Source organism: Pezoporus occidentalis, unplaced genomic scaffold (assembly GCF_034315485.1).
Source record: "Pezoporus occidentalis ecotype Australia unplaced genomic scaffold, CSIRO_AGI_Poc_V1 ctg135, whole genome shotgun sequence".
NCBI classification, from domain to species: domain Eukaryota; kingdom Metazoa; phylum Chordata; class Aves; order Psittaciformes; family Psittacidae; genus Pezoporus; species Pezoporus occidentalis.
Genome location: NW_026913157.1, coordinates 3,879,856 through 3,899,020, shown reverse-complemented (window position 1 = coordinate 3,899,020; position 19,165 = coordinate 3,879,856). Strand labels below are relative to the sequence as shown.

Genomic DNA, 19,165 nt, shown 5'->3' with positions numbered 1-19,165 from the left:
AGTAGGTGCAATATAATTTAAGTTTTAACTTTGAAGACAGAATTGCTGTTTTGAAGGGAGTATGAGTATTTAAAGGCAGGTATAGCCTTTGCTCAAAGCCTGCCAGAACTGATCTGGAAACATTACAGCTTGTACAGGGCTTGGAGGAGATGAAACATATATCTTCTCCCACTGTGCCTCCTTAAGAAAGTAACAACCCAACAAATTTTGGATTGGCCTGAGATCCAGTTAAAATACTGGAAGTGAAATTAATTTTGCATATTTTTCTATAGTTACAAACAGAATTTGGCTGATGCCGAAATGTTTGGCTGATGCCACATGCAAGTGGCTCCACATGCTTAGCTGTCAGACCAGTGTGCTGTGCCATCCTGGAAGATATGCCCCAATCTCTGCTATTTTCCTTCAACATTGTACTTTCTTGGAGGTTGCAAATACCAACCTTTATAGTTTTGCTTATTTCCCATGCTTGGCTAAACATCAGTTCCAGTTGGATGTGTCACTTCCAAATGTCTTCAGCCTACCACAGTTTTGCTTAACTCTTTTGAAGACTTGTTCACAAATTCTGCCTTGGATCAGAAGATGCACTGTTGCTTGTGTGCTCTCCTCATTTGCAGAGGTATTGTTGGAGAGCGTGTGCTGTCAGAATTGAAACTTGCTGCAGGGCTCAGTTCTTTTGCCAGCTGTGCTGATAAGCTATGTACAGAACAAGTCCAAGAGCTTTGTGTTTCGATCAAATTGAAGCTGTAAAGTATAAGACTGACCTGGAAAAAAATACTGGAAGTAGTAGCAGTGGAACTGTTCACTTCAGTCTCGCGGAGGAACATCCAACCTAGATGTATGGTTAGCAGAATATAGGGTTTCTTATGCTGCTGCCACAGGGGGAAGATAAAGCTACCAGGGGAGTGTAGAACAACAGGTATTGCATAGGGAAGTGAGGAGGGGAAGGTGGAAGTTTGGAAGCTGAATACTATGACACCAAGCAGCACCACTTTCGAGGCCTGGCGTTTAACAGCCCCCATGTGCCATCTTCCCTTGCTGCACGGTTAGTTCCACACTACCCTTGCGGGAGTGCTGCAGGAGCAGCCTCCGCTCCCTGCCTCTCCCGTACCTCTCCAGGTTTCACGGGTATCGAGGGAGAGCTGTCCTCTTCCCCGCTCTACGCTCCCCGCCCCCGCTGCTCTGGCGGAGGCCGCCCCGGGGGCCTGAGCGGGCCAGAGGAAGCAGGGGTTGTCCCGGGAAGCACCGCCCTGCCCATGACTCAGCGCGCCGGGAGGCGTCTGTGACGGGGCGGCCGGGCTCGGGCACGTTCCCTCCCCTGGCCACGGGCAGGGGAGGGGCGGCGGCGGGGCGGGTATTAGGCCGCAGAAGCCTGGGCGGCGCGGTGGCTCGGAGCTAGAGTGGCCGGGTGGCGGCGAGAGGTTCGCGATGCCGCTGTTGTTCTTGGAGCGCTTCCCCTGGCCCAGCCTCCGCACCTACACGGCGCTCAGCACCCTGGCCCTGCTGGGCACTAGTCTCAGCGCTTACCGCGCCCTCAGCCAGGCCCCCGGCGTGGCCGCGGGCTCTAAGCCGGGCGAGCACCCTCGCCGCGGCGGGCAGCGGGCCCTGGACGTAGCCTACTACCTGCTGTCGGACAGCCTCTGCGTCTGGGTGAGCCCGGGGAGGGCGGGCGGCGGCGGGGCCTGCAGGCCCAGCCGGGCGGGCGCCGCGGCCTGCGGAGAGGCCTCTGCCGGCGCCTCACGGGCTCGTCACTGTTGGGAAGTTGCGCTCGGGGTGAGGGAGGCGGTTCCGCGGGACGCAGAGGGGGCGCCGGCGTACCGGCCGCTCGCTCGGGACGGGGGGATGCACCCCTGCGTACCCCGGGCCGCTGCCGCTTCCGTTTCTCCCTCACGTGGCTGGATGATGGGGCTGCGTTAGAGCCCGGCGTCCCACTCAGGTGCTCGTGTCCGCTCCCCGGCGTGGGCGGGTTTGGGGTGAAGCTCTCGGCGGTGGGTGCCCGGTGGGCGCTGCCCCAGGTACTTTGTGTCCCCTCAGCTGGATCTGTGAAGGAGACCACCGGGTGCTCGATTTGAAAGCAACGTTTAAAGCCATGCCGGTGAGAGGGAGCGTTCTCACCATCTAAGAAAAAAAAAAAGGAAATAATACTGTAGCTCTTTAAACCCAAACCTGACAATGGTATATGCTTCTTGGCTCACTAATTTCCATAGTTTAAATAAAAGCTCATCGAGGGGATATCAGAAACCCAGCAGAGTTGCTGCTGTTGAGTTTTGCCTCAGTCAAACGTGGTGGTAGTTGGGCATTTTTGCAACCTGCTTATTTGACTGAGGCACTGGGGTTTGAATATACCAAAAACATTCAGCCTATTGAAACTTCATCTTGGGACTTTAAATTAAGAGCTCTGGAAAAGTGTAATGTATGTCCTTTAGAAATGACTGGGTGAGGCTACTTCATCATCTTCCCCTCCCCCTTTCAGTATTCTGTGTAGGTCAAAAGTTAATTATGAGTGTTTTTGTCCGATGTGAGAAGCAGTTTTCCCAGGCCTTTGTATTCTGCTCCTTGCTCCTTTGCTTTAAAGCAGTTTCCCAAGCAGGGTTGAAGTACATTTGTTACAGGAGGGGTAATGCTTCTAATGCTTCCAGGCAACTTCTAAATCTTGTACCTCTTTCCTGTAGCATCAGATTCACACTGGAGTTTTCTTATCTGCCATGTGTTAAACAAAATGAGCATCTCGGGGATCTGTGAGTTTTGTCCCCGTGTTCCTCGGTGCCCAAATATGCTAATCTTTACAAAACAATTTATTGTGAAGAGGTAAGCTAGTTTTTTGGCTATACCAGTGTCTCAAACTGACCATGTTAGTATTTCTAGAAAAAAAGTTAAGTGACTTATCAGCTACTCTGTGTGTCTTGGAATTGGCCAGGCTTAAATTTCACCCCCTCAAAAAACAGACAACCAATACTGTTTTGTGAACAATGGCAGGTTTTGTTAAACTTGTTCATTCCCCTTCTCTCCCTCTCTTCCTAACTAGGAGGGCAGTATTTGTTGCTGACTGCTTGCTTTCTTTCCAGGTACTAGTGAACACTGCCTGCTGTTTTCTGATGCTGGTGGCTAAGTTTATCCAGTGTATGGTGTTCGGTCCTCTCCGTGTCAGCGAGAGGCAGGTAAGACAGCAATGTGTTGTCTTGGATGTGGTGTTTTCATGATTTCTGGGTGTGTGACTGGTGTCTGCACGTTTCTGTATGTAATTGCTGCAAGTACATAAGAAGAGGAAATTTTAGGCCTACATAAAGTTAAATCTCACCATGTGGTTAGCTAGCATAACCATAGGCACAAGTTTCCAGTTGATTTGTGAAGGGAACTTTTTCACTGCTCCTATTGTATAAGCCCACGATCAACTTGAAAATCCTGCTTCCTTAATGAACTTTGTCAGACTTCTTGCAAGTGCAGTATTTCAGAATACTTATAGCATGGGTTTTGCCCTATTTGGTTTGTAGTTGGCAGCATTTCTCCACTGTGCTTTGTAGCTATTTATCAGCACTGGCATTTCGAGTTCCCTCTTGTACTTTTTTTTTTGTGCTGTGATGCTGGAAAAGTGCTTTATGTTCTCATATGCCAAGTGGATGGTTTATGTGCCCTCATGTTTAAGAGAGAGTAGGGAGGCATATGCCCAGAGAAAGGAGTTAAGCAGGGCTGAAAACTCAGGTGGTTTAATCTTGTCTTGGGCCAGGTGAGAATATTTTTAAAAATTCAGCATTAAACTGCAAGTTTTTTAAAAATAGAATCCTGTGAAAGATGGCAGTAGCAGCAGTTTGAATAGGATCTGTGTATTTTTTTAAAAGTCAAAGGCAGAAGATGCTCTCTGTAAATGCAGCAGTGGTGGTTTGAAGTGTGTTCATGTATTTTCATTCAAAAAAAAAAAGTGTGTAAATGCAGTTCTTCAGGAGAAATCAAGCTATGATGATTTTTGACATGCAGAACTGAGGCACATAAAGTTTCACTAATAACCATGGGTCTCTCAAGGCCTGTTGTTATTTGTTATTCACAGATAGAGCCTCTGAGTGAAGTCTATTAAAAACAAGGCGCTATAAAACTCCATTTTGGTTTACAGTTTTTATGTTTTATGCATAAACACAGATTACTTTTCCAGACTCTGTTGACCACAAGGATGTGGAATTTTAAACAGTGATGGTTTCAAGGATGTTCTTTATCCTCCTAAAAAGTGAAGAGAAAAACAGGAACAGTGTGGATCCATTTGTGTTTGGGCAGTGGGAGTATGATTCTGTTCCGTGTAAAGGAAAGCTGGTTATTAATACTGGCGAGTCAAAACCAGACGCATCTTGAAGGAATTCTGAGCCTGTCTTAACTAAACTCCTGGTGATTTCATCATGGTCTTTAACAAAGCATTATATTTCATGAGTGTTTTTATCCCCAGCTAACTGGCTTGTTATCTGCTGCTTGAAACTATCGTATTGTTTCTTTCATATTACATGTCTGTGGGAATAGGTTCTTTTTCATTGCTCATTTGTCTCATTCTCCACTGCAGGCATTGTGCTTTTTAAGAACAGACTTTGTCATCTTCTGTTAATCATCTGTGCTTTTGACAGGTTCTTAGAAGCAAGGTGCTAGGCTATTTGGGCATTTTGTATAACTAACCATGGCAGCTCTCCTAGCAGAGTACTTTGTGTTCACAGCCTGGTAGCTGTGTTGCTTGGGAGTGAAGAATCATAGAATTATAGGATGGTTTGAGTTGGAAAGCACCTTAAGATCATCTAGTTCCAGCCCCCTGCCATGGGCAGGAGTGCCTCACACTAGACCATGCCGCCCAAGGCTCTGTCCAGCCTGGCTTTGAGCACTGCCAGGGATTCTTTGGGCACCCTGGTCCAGTGCCTCATCACCCTCACAGGGAAAAACTTCTTCCTTTAACTGAAATCAAACTTGGTTTGTCCTGGCACCTTAGGCTTAGCATCGGGTTGTGGGCATTCACACTTAAGAGACCTGTTTTCTTGGTCACTGAAGAGTGCTATCCAATGAGGCTTTACACAGATGGAATCTTAGGTGGGTAGGTAAGTGAGGATATCCATGTTGGTGGCACTGTTCCTGAGAGTACCATGTGTAGGACATGCCCAGCTCCTGGTTTGTCATAGTGCATTAGGCTTAGAATCAGGGTCTGGATGTTTGCACTTGGGGAGCTGGTTTCTGGGGTGCCTGAGAGATTTACCACTTCCTTGGGTAGCCTGTTCTAGTGCCTCACTACCCTCACAGGGAAGAACTTCCTTATATCTAACTGAGATCAAACTTGGTTTGTGCTAAGCTAAGGGTCACAAATGCTATTCAAGATGTGTGTGCAGCAGGCTTTTGATAACATATTCTTATATTCTGCTTTTATCTTTTTTCCTATACAGTATGTCCACCCATAGGTGAAGCTTCAGATTTGGCTATAAGAGGGTCGTGCTTTAATACCCTTAGAAAACTAACCAGCTTTATGCCAGATCTGTAATTGTTTACTCATGAGGCTGTGCAGTCTCTCATGATCTCACTGTTCTCCACACCGAGAACGTTGGCCAGTCGCCCCAGCGCGGCCAAATATGAAGGTCATAGAACAGCTGCACACCTATGTTTTCCTGCCTCCTTTGGACAAACAGTCACGATGAACATAACCCTATATACTCTACTGAATACACTGACGAAAAGCATACTTTCTATCTCTCAGTCATGAGAGGGAATACAATCTCAGCTAGGTTTCTGTCATTACAATCATAGAATCAGCTAGGTTAGAAAAGACCTTTAAGATCATCAAGTCATAGAATCATAGAATAGTTAGGGTTGGAAAGGACCTTAAGATCATCTAGTTCCACCCCCCCTGCTGTGGGCAGGGACACCTTATGCTAAATCATATCACCCAAGGCCTCGTCCAACCTGGTCTTGAACACTGCCAGGGATGGAGCATTCACAGTCTCCCTGGGCAACCCATTCCAGTGCCTCACCACCCTAACAGGAAAGAATTTCCTCCTTATATCCAATCTAAACTTCCCCTGTTTAATTTTTAACCCGTTACCCCTTGTCCTATCACTACAGTCTCTAATGAAGAGTCCCTCTCCAGCATCCCTATAGGCCCCCTTCAGATACCTTTACCCAGGACTGACTAGTCCACCACTAAACCATGTCACCAACTGTCTCATCTACATGTTTTTTGAACACCTCCAGGGACGGTGATTCCACCACTTCCTTGGAAAACCTGTTCCAGTACTTGATCACCCTCTGTGTGAACAAATTTCTCCTAATACCTAGTCTAAACCTCCCCTGGTGCAGCATGTGCGTTGTCAGTACTTTCGCTACAGTAACCAAATGTCTTTCCTTTACAGCATCTCAAGGATAAATTCTGGAATTTCATTTTCTACAAGTTCATCTTCATTTTTGGTGTGCTGAATGTTCAGACAGTGGAAGAAGTAGTGATGTGGTGCCTTTGGTTCTCTGGGCTCGTGTTTCTTCATCTTATGGTTCAGCTCTGCAAGGATCGCTTTGAATATGTGAGTTTTGATCGCAGGATGTTTTCTGGGACATGCAAATTTAGTTTCTGGTTTGAGCACTGCTTCCTGATCAGTTACAAACAGATCATTTAGACCTTTTCCCCACCCTGCGGCTCTGAACACGTGCTCCTCCCAGTAGCTTTAAAGTGCACATCAAGTGTTTCAGTTTTCCTGTGAGACAAAGGAGCTGAAGATACTTACTTCCTTTGATAAATTGCAACTTCTGTGTGCCCTGTAATTACTATTGCATAACTCTGTGAGATAGTTCTCCCTAGTGAAGGAATCTTGACAGCAGAACATCCCTTAGGTTGGTGCCTTCTAGGATTGGACCATGAAGCCTGTTTCTGTGCATTCTGTGCTCAGGTTTCAAGTTCATTTACATCTACCAAATGTTGTCTTCATACAGTGCAGCTTTCTGCATAAGCTACAACCCAGTTTCTGTTAATACCAAGTATAAATTCAGTAGAGATGCAGAAAGTGAAGACTAGGCAAGGAAGAAGGAATTGGAATCTTAACAGTAACATCTTTAAACTTACATAATGGACATGCAGTTTCCTCATTCTCTGTCATGCAAGAGAAGTTTGAACTAAATTGAATCCGTGAAAATGCTTTGCATTTAACTTTTTTCTTAATTACTATCCTGTAACGCTGTTCTTCACAAGAAGCTAAGCGCTAAGCTTGAAACTAGATTGGCTGGGGTTAGGAAAATGGAGTCAGAAGCAAACAAAGCAGTCATCTGGTATTGTTCAGAAAGCTGTGAAAGAATAAAGCTCGTGGAAGAAAATCCTTATTACATTCCTTCTGCATTCAAAGCTTGTATTGTAATTCTTTACTTGAACAAACAGTACTTGTGTGATCTGCCTTGAGGACTCAGGGGGATGTGAAGCTGAACCAGATATAAGGGAGGAAGATAAGCAATTTAAAAACAAAACATGTGAATCAACTTTATCAGTCAGACCAGAGGGAAGTTTTGGGCAACTGCTTCTTTCCTTGTCCTGTTCTTACCTTTTGTGCCCTGAAAATAAAGGACTGGACTACCTAAATAATTTGCCTCTTGAGTTGTCTTTGATTTCGACAACCTAGGTGTAGCCTACTGCTAAGGTAGTTTAGAGAATTAATACACTATGCATGCTATTGAATGAGACAACTATTTTCAGCAGATTCTATCCAGGAGATGTCTCCTTCTTCCAGAAGAAGATAGCTTTGGAAGAACTAGAGGCAATATATTAAGGTTGGGTGTCTTTATAAAATGCATGTTTATCCTAAGCAGATGGTGTAGATTTGATGCAGAAACTGTGTGAGAAAAGTGTCTATGGTTTTCTTGCACAGGTGATTTAGACATTGCATCAGATAATTGTAATGATCCCTTCTGGCTTTAAAAGCCTGGTGACTGTAAATGACAGAGAAATGAATGAGACTTTGGGATGGTGTCTGGTTTTAGCTTTATCCTGCGTCATCTATTACTACATTGTGTGGTTGAGGTCGTGAAATTGGTTTTATTCTAGAAAGCAAAATATTTTCCTGGATGAGGACTTGTTTGATGAGGTGACTATGGAAGGCAGAGTGGATGTAGTACTTTAAACCTGTTCTGTGTTTATGTATTTGTGTTGCAGCTTTCCTTTTCTCCTACCACACCTATGAGCAGCCACATCAGAGTCCTGACCCTGCTCATAGCCATGCTCCTGTCCTGCTGTGGATTAGCCCTCATCTGTGGTGTTATTGGCTACTCTCATGGCATGCACACATTGGCTTTCATGGCAGCAGAGGTGAGACTTCCTTCCCATGTGTTGTGGTTTCTGCTTTGCTTTTTACCCCTTACGCGAGAGTATCTTGGCATGCAGTGGGTTTTCTTTTACTTTCTTACAAGGAAGAAACTCTGAAGATGCCCTTTCATGTTTTGGAGTGGTTACCAAGTCTGCTTTCTCTCTTTAGAGTTTAGTTTTTAGAGAAAGCGGCTATGCTTTCTCTCTTTAGAGTTTAAGCCTTCAGAAAATCTTTGTCTGAAGGAGAGAATGAGAGTATAAATCTGTAGGATGATGCTGAAACCAAATATGAAAAATGTAAAGGTTGTGCTTCAGGAAAGTTGCAAGAAGGTTAGTTGAAATGGCTGCTAGGGAGGGAGAGAGTGTGTATAAAAGTGTAATATGGAAATGTGCATCTCAGCCTGTTCCTTTGAGGTTGTATTTCCTATTTAATTTCTACCCCAAAAGAATGAGATAATGTTTGTGCCAAGAGTAGTGTCTCACCTGTGATGAGCAGCATGTGTTCGTGCACTCCTGAACCTTTGGCTTCAGGGAGTAAGCAGTATGTCTTTTGGAGTGAATATCAGTATGTTTCTAATGTCATGGTGGGTTATTGCTCTCTGCCTGAGAAAGTGATAATCTTCAGCAGCGCGGAGGTGTTGTGGTTTAAGCCCAGCTGGTAACTCAGAACCACACAGCTGCTCGCTCAGCCCCCTGCTCCCTTCTTCCTCCACCTGCTCCCGGAGGGATGGGGAGGAGAACTGAAAGGATGTAACTCTCGTGGGTTGAGATAGGAACAGTCCAGTAACTAAGGTGTAACAGAAACCACTACTGCTGCCACCAATAATAATAATGATAAGGGAAATAACAAGGGAAGAGGATACAACTGCTCACCACCTGCCAGCCACTCACCAGCCCGACCCAAGCAGCGTTCTTGCCCTTCCGGGTAACTGCCCCCAGTTTATATGCTGGGCATGACGTGCTGTGGTATGGAATCCCTCTTTGGTTAGTTTGGGTCAGGTGTCCTGTCTCTGCTTCCCCTCCTCCCTGGCAGAGCATGAGACTCAGAAAGACCTTGGTCAGAGTAAACATTACTGAGCAACAACTAAAAACATCGGTGTTATCAGCACTGTTCCCAGGCTGAAAGTCAAAAACACAGCACTGCACCAGCTACTAAGAAGGAGAAAATGACTGCTACTGCTGAACCCAGGATGGTATCCACCCCTTGTTCCATACCATTCACGTCATGCTAAGATCCCTTATTTTTCAATATATCACTCTTGTCTGATACGTGTGTGTATATATATATATATATATATATATACACACATATATAACCTGTATAAATGGCAAGTCAGTTGTGTTAGCACATCTTGGTACAGATAACAAGTAGCATGTGTGGTTTGGTTTTCATATCCTGTCTTGAAATCATACTTGGAGTTAGTCAGCTGATAGTGGGATAATATGATGCTGGTCACACCACAGTTCAGTTATTTCATATGTCAGCTTACTTTTTGCGAAGTAAAGAGAATATGCAAGGCCAGATTTGTAACTACACAGTGGAAGGGTATTGAAGATTTGTGTCTCTAATAGGTAGGGTCTTGGTGGTGGTGTATCTCTTATCTTGGTGTGGCAGAAAGATGCATTGGCTGTGTGTTAGCATCGTGTAAGTTTATCAGGGAGTGTTGCAGCAGCCAAGGGTTGCCTCGTTGGTGCTGTGGTGGTGTGTGTGTTTTGGGTTGCAGGATGTGGACTAACTTCATTTCAGTGATACCTGTTCTGTCTGCTCATGAACAGCATAAGTGTGTGTTGCTCAACTAAGCCATGGATCTAAGCCATGGATCCACACATCCTGCTGTGCTGCTGGTGACCAGCAGAGGAGATTTGTGGGGAGGGGGTAGGAAGGGGTCTCCCACCCTTGTTTGCAACTGTTGGCGTTTGAGGATGCTCCTGACCTGAGGGTTGTGCAAGCCTTTTGGGTCTGATAGCCTCAGGTGGACTGTGGAAACTTGACTGATTGTTTATTGAACTCATTTATACTTTGGCCTCCGCAATATCCAAAGCCAACATTTAACTCAGCTTTGTGTACACAAAAGAGCTCTTCTAGTTGTCCTGAATCTTCTGTCTGATAATGTCCTTGGCTGTAATCTCATACATTTATGGTGAAAAACTGCAAAGAATCATTCTCTGTTTACTTTTCTTCATACCATTTGTGATTTTATAGACCTTCCTCCTGTTCCTCTTCTGACTTTCCTTCCAAGCTAAAAAACTCTATTCTGTTCAACCTTTCCTCATTTTATCTTGCCCTTTCATTAACATTTTAGATATGCCTCATCTGGATTGGGCAGCTGTGAGTAGTTTATTTGATTTTAATACCCAGCAGTGATGTGAGTGGAATAAAACATTTAAGCTTCTCTCTCTAGAGGTACTAGTGGCGACACCTCACAGCAGTCCTCAACCTCTCGGCAGAAAGAGTTAAATCTTTCAAACTAAAATATTTTCCTGGTGGTGGCTTGCGTGATGCTGTTCAAGAGGGGCCCTGACAAGTGTATTCCATTAGTGTGTATTTAATTATATTGTTACATTAAGCTATTCATCTCCTAACTCTGCAGACATTGATTTAGTTTGATGCTTAAGGGTTTTCAATAAAGCAGTATAGGTGTTTTTCTCGTGATTTAGTTAGGCTTCATTTGTTCTGGATTGTTTGTCAGTATTTTATTTTCTGCAAAGGATAGACATGAAATGTCCAAATGCCGGGGGTGGGGTGGGGGTGGGGGGTGTTGAATAGGGACAGTCTTTCTGACTATACATTGAGCTTTTTTGTCTTGCTGTGTGGTATTTGAGAATTACAGTATAGCAAGTAATGTCCAGTCTGTCTATGTACCTTTTTTATTGTAAGAAGGAATTACTCCATTCCTGTAGTAGCCATCCTCTGATCCCGTTTCATACATCTCAGTTAAGGCCGCATGATGATAGTGATATTCAAGTCTTAGAATTGTACCTTGCATATATTTTCCTACAAGGCTTCTCATGCTGCATCCATTATCCCTGGATTTGAGTGCCTTCCAGTTGTGTGCTAATCTACGTGACTAGTATGTCTGCAGTATCATGGAATCCATGGGGAATAAGCGGTTTGTTTTGAGCAGAGCAAGAACTCTTGGGGTGTTGGTACTGAAAATGGCCTGCTGTATATTTAGAACCTCAGACTGTGGAGTTGCGTAACTTGAGAGGCAGTGTTCTACTTCCTGCCAAGCATTTCTCATGTCAGAACGCTGAAATGCGTTAACAGTGGAGGAACCAGAGACTAGGGCCTTGACGCAAGCTGCGCTAGCTTGTCCTTTTGATTTTGATGCTACTGCTGCCTCAGCACTAACCAGCGTAAATCATGTCTTGGAAATACTAACTTCTCAATAGTTGCAAAGACTAGACTCTTCAGATTTCTGCCTGATAGATGTCTTCCTCGTTGGAGGCCTTATGCCACGGGTCTGGTTTTGACACAGATTTATGTTCAGTGGCATATCCATCAAGCAGCTCAGGTAATCATTCTGTTTTACCACTTGCATGTTTAGAATTTAGGTGTATTTACTTGTCCTCTGTGGTCTGTCCAGTGTTTCCCTATAGCCAAAGACCTTGTTTGAATAAGGTGTAGTCCTGTACCCACATGCAGGAAAACAGGAGGCAGAATAGGGTCTCGTAATCTGCCTTGCAGGAGCGGCTAATGTGCTTATTTAACTTTTTTTTATAGAAGATGTTTGTAATGAGAACAGCACACCATGCTAGGTAACTTGCTGTTACCTTCTTGATGTGTTTTTTGTGTTACTTGAGTGATGTGAACATCTTATCCTGAAGCCCTGCTATGGATAAAAGATTGCACTAGTAAATAGTCATAGAAACACTTAACTTTAAAGGCAATTAGTAAACAGTTGGCAGGTATGTTGGATATTACTAGGGTTTAAATACATATAGAAGCATTTTATGCTTTTTACAAATGGAAAAAAAAGCAACATCCAAACCAACTGCTTTATTGCTATATTGGGTTTTGATAGTTCTTCCGTACTTGTTTTTAATACTTACACTGAAAGCATGCCATCAGACCAGTTTTGCAGAAATGGTTTCAGTTGCTCATTCTAAACCCCCTGCATCTTGGTGTCAGTTGACCCCTGCTAACTACAGGGCCGGCTTTGAAGGGAGTATGCAATGAGGGGATGGGGCACTGTGGGCCTGATGGGTTAGAGAGGTGATGGACCTGTGTTTCTTAGGTGATAAGAGCCTTGGAAATGTGGTTAGGTGTTCTGGAATCAGTTCTGATAGACTTTTTTCTCTGTACTTAGGCTAGAGAGGTAAGAACGATTAAAGGCAGAAGTTATTTTTGCAGCCTTCACATCTCAGCCAAGGGGGGAAATAATTTGAAAGTGCTTCTGTGGTTGTTCCTCAAATTCCTGCTACTGTTTGATTCTTCAAATTTTTCTTGAGCAGTGGTCAAGAGAGATTGTGGTCTCGACACTCATTGAGTGGTAAGAACTGAAAAAGATAATACATTCTATGTAGTGGGTAAAAAAAAAAAGAGACTTAACAGCAGTGATGCTAGTGCTCCAAGAGCATTGTGTGGCCCAGAACAATTTCTTGCATATTTATTTATAAGCTTCGTGTTTGTCATAGGTATACTGTGCACACAGTTGTCTGTGGTAACCATTGGAACTTGTTAAAATGCTGCAATAAATGCGTTTTAGCCCTTTAGCACCTGCCTCTGGACCGCTATCCCTGCTGGAATGTTAATATGTCTTTTATTTCCTTTTTCTCGTCTTTTGCAGTCTCTGCTTGTGACAGTTAGAACCACTCATGTGATTTTACGGTGAGTATCTCATGTTTTGCAGGATGGCTGTTGAAGAAGGTGGTGACTATCGCATGTTGATCTAAGAGGTGTATGTAATTACCTTGTTAAATTGCAAAAGCACATTTGGCAGTGGTCAAAGGTGGTTAACTTTAGCCTGTGCTATTTTTAAGCATAAATTCTGCAATGCATGGATAGCTTTAGTGGGTGCTAATAGCTCGAGGCATGGATTAAAATGGGTTGGTGCTACTGTATGAGAGTTAATACATGTTACTTAATGTCATCCTACTGGAATGTCCAACTACTACAACTGCTACAACTTCTGCTTTGGAAGAGTAGCATGCCTGTGTATCTGTAATGCACGTGTGTGTGCAGATGCAGGATGTGACATGTAGAGCAGAACCTCTTGGTCCGGGTCACTGCTGGCATTTTGGGTCTGTCATCAAACTGTAATGCTTCACCTGGGAAACACCTCATGTACTGAAAAGTGTGGGTCTGTAGTTACTAAAATCCCTTTTTTGGTACATGCAGAAATTTTTAGCAAATGCAACATCTTTGTCAGCTGGTGGTATCTGTAATGCAGTGTGGGCTGAGCATTGATTGATTGCTTTTTGTCTTTTTAAAATGTTGCTGTTTGAAACAGTAACATTAAAGAGAAGTCCCTAAGGAACATAAAAAGTGTGGGCGCTGAGCTCAGGAGGGGCAAAGAATCCATATCCAAAACCTGTTTTTAAAATGGAGAAAATGGTTTGAACGCTAGAGGTTTACAAAAAGACAGAATAATGTTAATTTTTCTGCTCTTACAGATACGTAATTCACCTCTGGGATCTCAGCCATGAAGGAATGTGGGAGGGCAAAGGCACTTATGTCTACTACACTGATTTTGTCATGGAGCTCACCTTGCTTTCACTGGACTTGATGCATCACATTCATATGCTGGTATGAAATAATGGATGTAAGGTTGAGCACGTAGACTGGCGTTAAAATAAAGGGTACTGGGTGAATGTATCTTATATATTTTTTTGCTTTTCTTATTTGATTTAAATAAAGAGGAAAATGTATGGGGGTGGTTTCTGACATTCTTTACTCTTGTGTAATTGGCGTACTCACAAATAACTTTGTTACGGAGTATTAACTACTGTGTAATAACCTGTTTAGTAGGTGTTTAATTAGCTTTGCTATTAAGTAATACCAGCCTGACTTATTTTCATTGGCAGCAGGGGACATAAAGTTGCACAGGATCAAATACAGTTTATTCTTATTATAAATGCTGTGCTGCTTAAGTTGTATCTGAAGATGGAGTGGTAATACCTGTGAACATAGGATCCTCACCTAGTTTGGGTTGGAAGAGACCTTAAAGCTCATCTGGTTTTGACCACTTGCCATGGGCAGGGACACCTTCTAGTAGACAAGGTTGCTCCAAGCCCTGTCCAACCTGGCTATGTGTGGTTAGTCTGGAAGTCTCGGTGAAAGAAAAATTCTTCAGTGCTGGTTTCGCAGTTTCTTTTCCTTGTAAGACCTGGTGCAGTTCCTTGTGATAGTTTCTGATCACCTTTCTGTTTTTTCCTGAAGCTGTTTGGTAATATTTGGTTGTCAATGGCGAGCCTCGTGATTTTCATGCAGCTACGCTACCTGTTTCATGAGGTTCAACGAAGAATACGGCGGCATAAGAACTACCTCCGTGTAGTGGGAAATATGGAAGCTAGGTGAGCCTTTTATTTGCCCTGGGATCTTGGAGAGAAGTCTGATGAAGAAGTTGGGATTCCTTTAGGTTCTTTTCATATGTGATGACAGTCTAAGCTGGAGAGATGCAATCTTGCAAATCCAGCACTTAAGTCTTTACACTTAGAGTGGGTTTTTACCCATTTTATTTGTTACTGGGGACACACTTTCTGGTTTTAACAGATATGTAGGATTGACTTTTATAATAGCAGTATTACTGATAAACTATTACTGGCAACATGTGAACTCCCCAGACCAGCTTTCCTCTCCTGCATTCTCTTGTCACTTCACCAGGATAGTATACATAAGCTCTACAGAACTCTGCTTGTTTTAGTTGTCAGATACTGGTTTTGGCTGTGATAGAAATGAATGCTTTTAATTTCATTAGGCCATACTATTCAGATATTGGAATCAAAATATTAATTACAGTCTGCTTTAGGCTTTAGGTATATATTTATTAAACCTGAAGCCAACTCTGAAAGACTCTGTACTTACAGGGGAGCTGAGAGCACTTTGAGATTACTTTAGTCCATATCCCTGTAGTGAGGCCATCTAGAGGAACTGGGAGGCCTGCTGAAACCTAGTATTGTGCCAGATACGACTGCATCTCTGATCCCATGTTTTCATAACTCAGCCATGACTTTAATGACTTCAAGAACAGCAGGGAATTTTGCTCTTTCTGTACATTGCTGTACCGTTTTCCTTGTGGACTTCAGTGGGTTTGACTAGCTCTGATGCCTTCTACTGTAGTCCAAATGGAGAAAGAAGTCTGACTTATCCAGAAATTCATACAGGGTGTTTTTTTTTTTGTGAGAAGTCATTTAATGGCTGTAGTATCAGGTTAAGAGCTGCATAATAAAGTTCATCCACCATGCTTCATCTCTTTTCAGTAAGATGCAGCTGCTAAACCCCTTTAAGCTGCTCACAAGCCTGTTTTGAGTTGCAGGTGCCTCAGACTTCCTGTCTGAGTGACTTGATATGTTTCTGTCATTCTGATTTTTCTGGAAAAACCACATTCTGACTTCCTCTTGAACCTGCCAACAGCAGCAAGCTCTCTGCCTTTCTGTAGTTGTTCTTCAGGTATATTCCACACCAGCAGTACTGTGAAATGTTGTTACACAGTTCATCTCTCTATTGTCTGTGTTTGGTTGCTACTTAGTAGCTGCTTGCGTGGTGCTGTGGTTTAAAAAGAAGATAAAGGATTAAAGGTAAATGGGGGTTGGCAAAATCTGAGACCAAAATTAGTCAGACCATAAATGCTTTTGATCCCAAGAAGACCTCTTAATGGGTACGGCTGTTAAAACTCATTTAGAAAAATGACATAAGCCAAATCTACACAGATTATAACTTGAGGTTCTCAACCTCGTCATATGTCTTGGAAGATACTAACTAAAAGCTTTTTGCACTTGGGATGTATGGGCTGTGCAGAAAAAAAAAAAAAAGTGTCTGAAAAGTTAGCATGGGGGATAAGGCTTTCTCAGTGTGGGATCCTCTAGACAGGAGGCCATCCTGAGCTGGTGTACTGATTACTTCTGTCTCTTCCTTTTCCTTCTTTGTAGGTTTGCAGTTGCAACACCGGAGGAGCTAGCAGCCAATAATGATGACTGTGCCATTTGCTGGGACTCCATGCAGTCCGCACGCAAACTCCCTTGTGGGCACTTCTTCCACAAGTATGTTTCTGGGGCTGAGAGGGTGCACCTGACTGTGGAAAGGGAGGGAGCTATGGGCATGTCTGAAAGTTACAGCAGGATGACAAGTAATGAACCATCAGCAGAGCTGTGCATGCTTGCTGTTTGGGTTATCTTGTTCGGCTTCTAATAACAAAGCACAAAGTCATGTTCACATCAGTTGTTTCCATGTTTGAGTTGTTTCACCTGGTGCATTCTTTCCCCCCCGCTTCCCCCCCTGAGGAAGAGTATGCATCTTGTCAACTAATGGGAGGTAGTGTTGAGTTATGGTATCTCAGTTACAAGTCTGTATCCTGCCTTACTGTGTAACTGCTTGGTAAAGCACATTTTTTTGCCCTTACTTTATCCTACTCATCAGCTATTCCATGAGGGTGTGTTGATTTTTGGGTGAGGAAGGAAGAGTGGAGTTAGATCCTCAAGTAACTTTCAGATACCAGCTTTAAAAAGAGAACAGGGAATATTTTTATATAATGTGGTGCTTGCATATTGAGGTCCCAAGGACAGTTGTGAAGGCCAGGTCAGATTAAATGATTTCATGGGGTGATGAGTCCATATAGGCTGTAAAAGAGGGTGACCAAATTAGCTGTAGAGGCCCCTAAGCAGCTGTTAGTTGGAACTGAAAGGCTTTTGGCCAAAGGATCTCTCTATATACTGTGTCTCACAATCAGCGGGTAGTGAATAGTAGCAGTTGCTTGTGGAGACAGTGTGCTGTGGTAGATGTTCTTTCCTTGGGTCTTCTGTAGCAGTGCTTACATTTTCATACTTGTGGTTAAACATGAAAGGAAATACAGGGATTGAATCAGGAATTCCTGAAGTTCCATGTGATTAACATGCATGGTCCATTAGATTGTCCCTGTTCCACTATGTAAGCAAGTTACTTTATGCAAATAGCCTCCTACTTTTCTGGTAACTGTCAAACTAGAGGTTGTAATCTGTGTGCTAATTTGTTGTCATTTGTGACAACCCTTGCCATAAATATTTATATGTGTTCCAGGAAGCCTCTAAGGAGATAATGTGCCTCTGTAGCAGACTTCTATTCCAGTGCTGCTGAATCATATGAATATCTCATCACCTACTGAGCACTTGAGAAGCCCAAGGTCTTCTCTTCAGAATTGTTTTTTCTGTATCTAAAAGGATTCTTCTGTATTTTTTTCTGAAGCTGAGTTACAGTTACATTGTTTGTGCATTTAGGGAGGGAACCTGTTCCAGTGGATGGCTTACGTGTGCATATAAAACCAGATGCAATTAACGATCTTTTTACAACCTAAGAATGGTTTATCTCATAAAAACCTGGTGATTTTGCAAACAGGCTTAATTACATGGCATGCTTTATCATGGCCAGTTATTTGGCATAGAAGAGAAGATGGTAGGGAAAATTCACATTGTTGTGATCTATTCTGTGCCTTAATTTTAAGGAATTTTAATGGGAGTAGGTGTCTGAATATCTTAGGCTGTGTTAAAACTCTTTCCTTTCTCTTTCAGGAAGCAGTCAATTTCAAAAGAGTTGTTGCTGTGAGGTGTTGCCATCCTTGGCCTGTTAGTTATCCTACTGAGAGGCTTCAGGCAACCAAGCCATTCTGCCTGTGTGGCACAAAATGGGCATAACCACGGCAGGCTTACTGCAAGCATTTAGGGCTTGGTGCTGATGCAGCCTGATAGGGGTCTGTGCCCCTTCCAGCCTCTTGATGGTTGAGCCGTTGAGCAGCACCAGCATGGTGGTAGCTTGTGTCACTCTGCATGTTTCACAGATGACCTTTTGAGTACAGCTCTGGCAGAGGTTTGACTTTGCTCTGTGCAAGGTGATTTTGCTGTGGTGATGGAGATGAAGTTGGACAGCATTGGCAGTGCTAACGTGCTGTCTGTGCTGATGACCAAGGTGGTAGATTTTTACTGTAGTGCTTTGGTTCTGGGAAACCCATTGTTGTAATTTCTGAACACTGCATATCCCTCCATGTAAATATCATAGAATCATAGAATAGTTAGGGTTGGAAAGGACCTTAAGATCATCTAGCTCCAACCCCCCTGTCGTGGAGAACACTTTGGCAGTGTGTTTATAGGCTACAGCTTCAGGAGCTGTGTGGACTGTTTGTGTCTTTGACTTTGCGATAGTCCTGCAATTAGGACTTTTTCCTTGTTCTATTAGCCTAAACCTGCAATCTGTGCCTTTATTTGCAAATACACGATTTGGGAAACAAATTTATTTGACCTTGTTGCATATCTTCAGGGCCAGGCTACAAGTGTATTTGACGTTTTTTCATATCTTCAAGGCTAGGCTGGATGTAGTTCTGGACAACCTCATCTAGTTCAAGATGTCCCTGCTCATTGCAGCAGGGTTGGAGTAGATAAGCTTTGAAGGTCCCTTCCAACCCAGAGCAGCCTGTGATTCTAAAAGACATCTGGAGAGGGACTTTTTTTATAAGAGTATGTAGTGACAGGAAAAGGGGGAATGGTTTTAAAGTGAAAGAGGGTAGTTTTAGATTAGACATTAGGCAGAAGTTCTTCCCTGTGAGGGTGCTGAGGCCCTGGCACAGGTTGCCCAGAGAAGCTGTGGCTGCCCCATCCCTGGCAGTGTTCAAGGCCAGGTTGGACGGGGCTTGGAGCAACCTGGTCTGGTGAAAGGTGTCCCTGCCCATGGCAGGGGTTGGAACTGGATGAGCCTTA

The 19,165-nt window shown here is 43.6% G+C and overlaps 1 protein-coding gene across 4 annotated transcripts in view; it reads left to right on the top strand.

Annotated features, from left to right (window-relative positions):
- Window positions 1-1,352: 1,352 nt before the first annotated feature.
- Window positions 1,353-19,165, top strand: part of AMFR (autocrine motility factor receptor) — a 33,837-nt gene continuing 16,024 nt past the window's right edge. For 3 of the 4 annotated variants that reach the window (XM_062609270.1, XM_062609268.1, XM_062609271.1), the window contains exons 1-8: window positions 1,354-1,647; window positions 3,063-3,155; window positions 6,357-6,521; window positions 8,135-8,287; window positions 13,075-13,115; window positions 13,901-14,033; window positions 14,667-14,800; window positions 16,376-16,486. In XM_062609270.1, the coding sequence (XP_062465254.1) occupies window positions 1,426-1,647; window positions 3,063-3,155; window positions 6,357-6,521; window positions 8,135-8,287; window positions 13,075-13,115; window positions 13,901-14,033; window positions 14,667-14,800; window positions 16,376-16,486 (1,052 nt within the window). In that variant the 5' untranslated portion in view covers window positions 1,354-1,425. Of the gene's footprint in view, window positions 1,648-3,062; window positions 3,156-6,356; window positions 6,522-8,134; window positions 8,288-13,074; window positions 13,116-13,900; window positions 14,034-14,666; window positions 14,801-16,375; window positions 16,487-19,165 lie in introns of all 4 variants that reach the window. The other variant, XM_062609267.1, reaches the window with a different exon arrangement.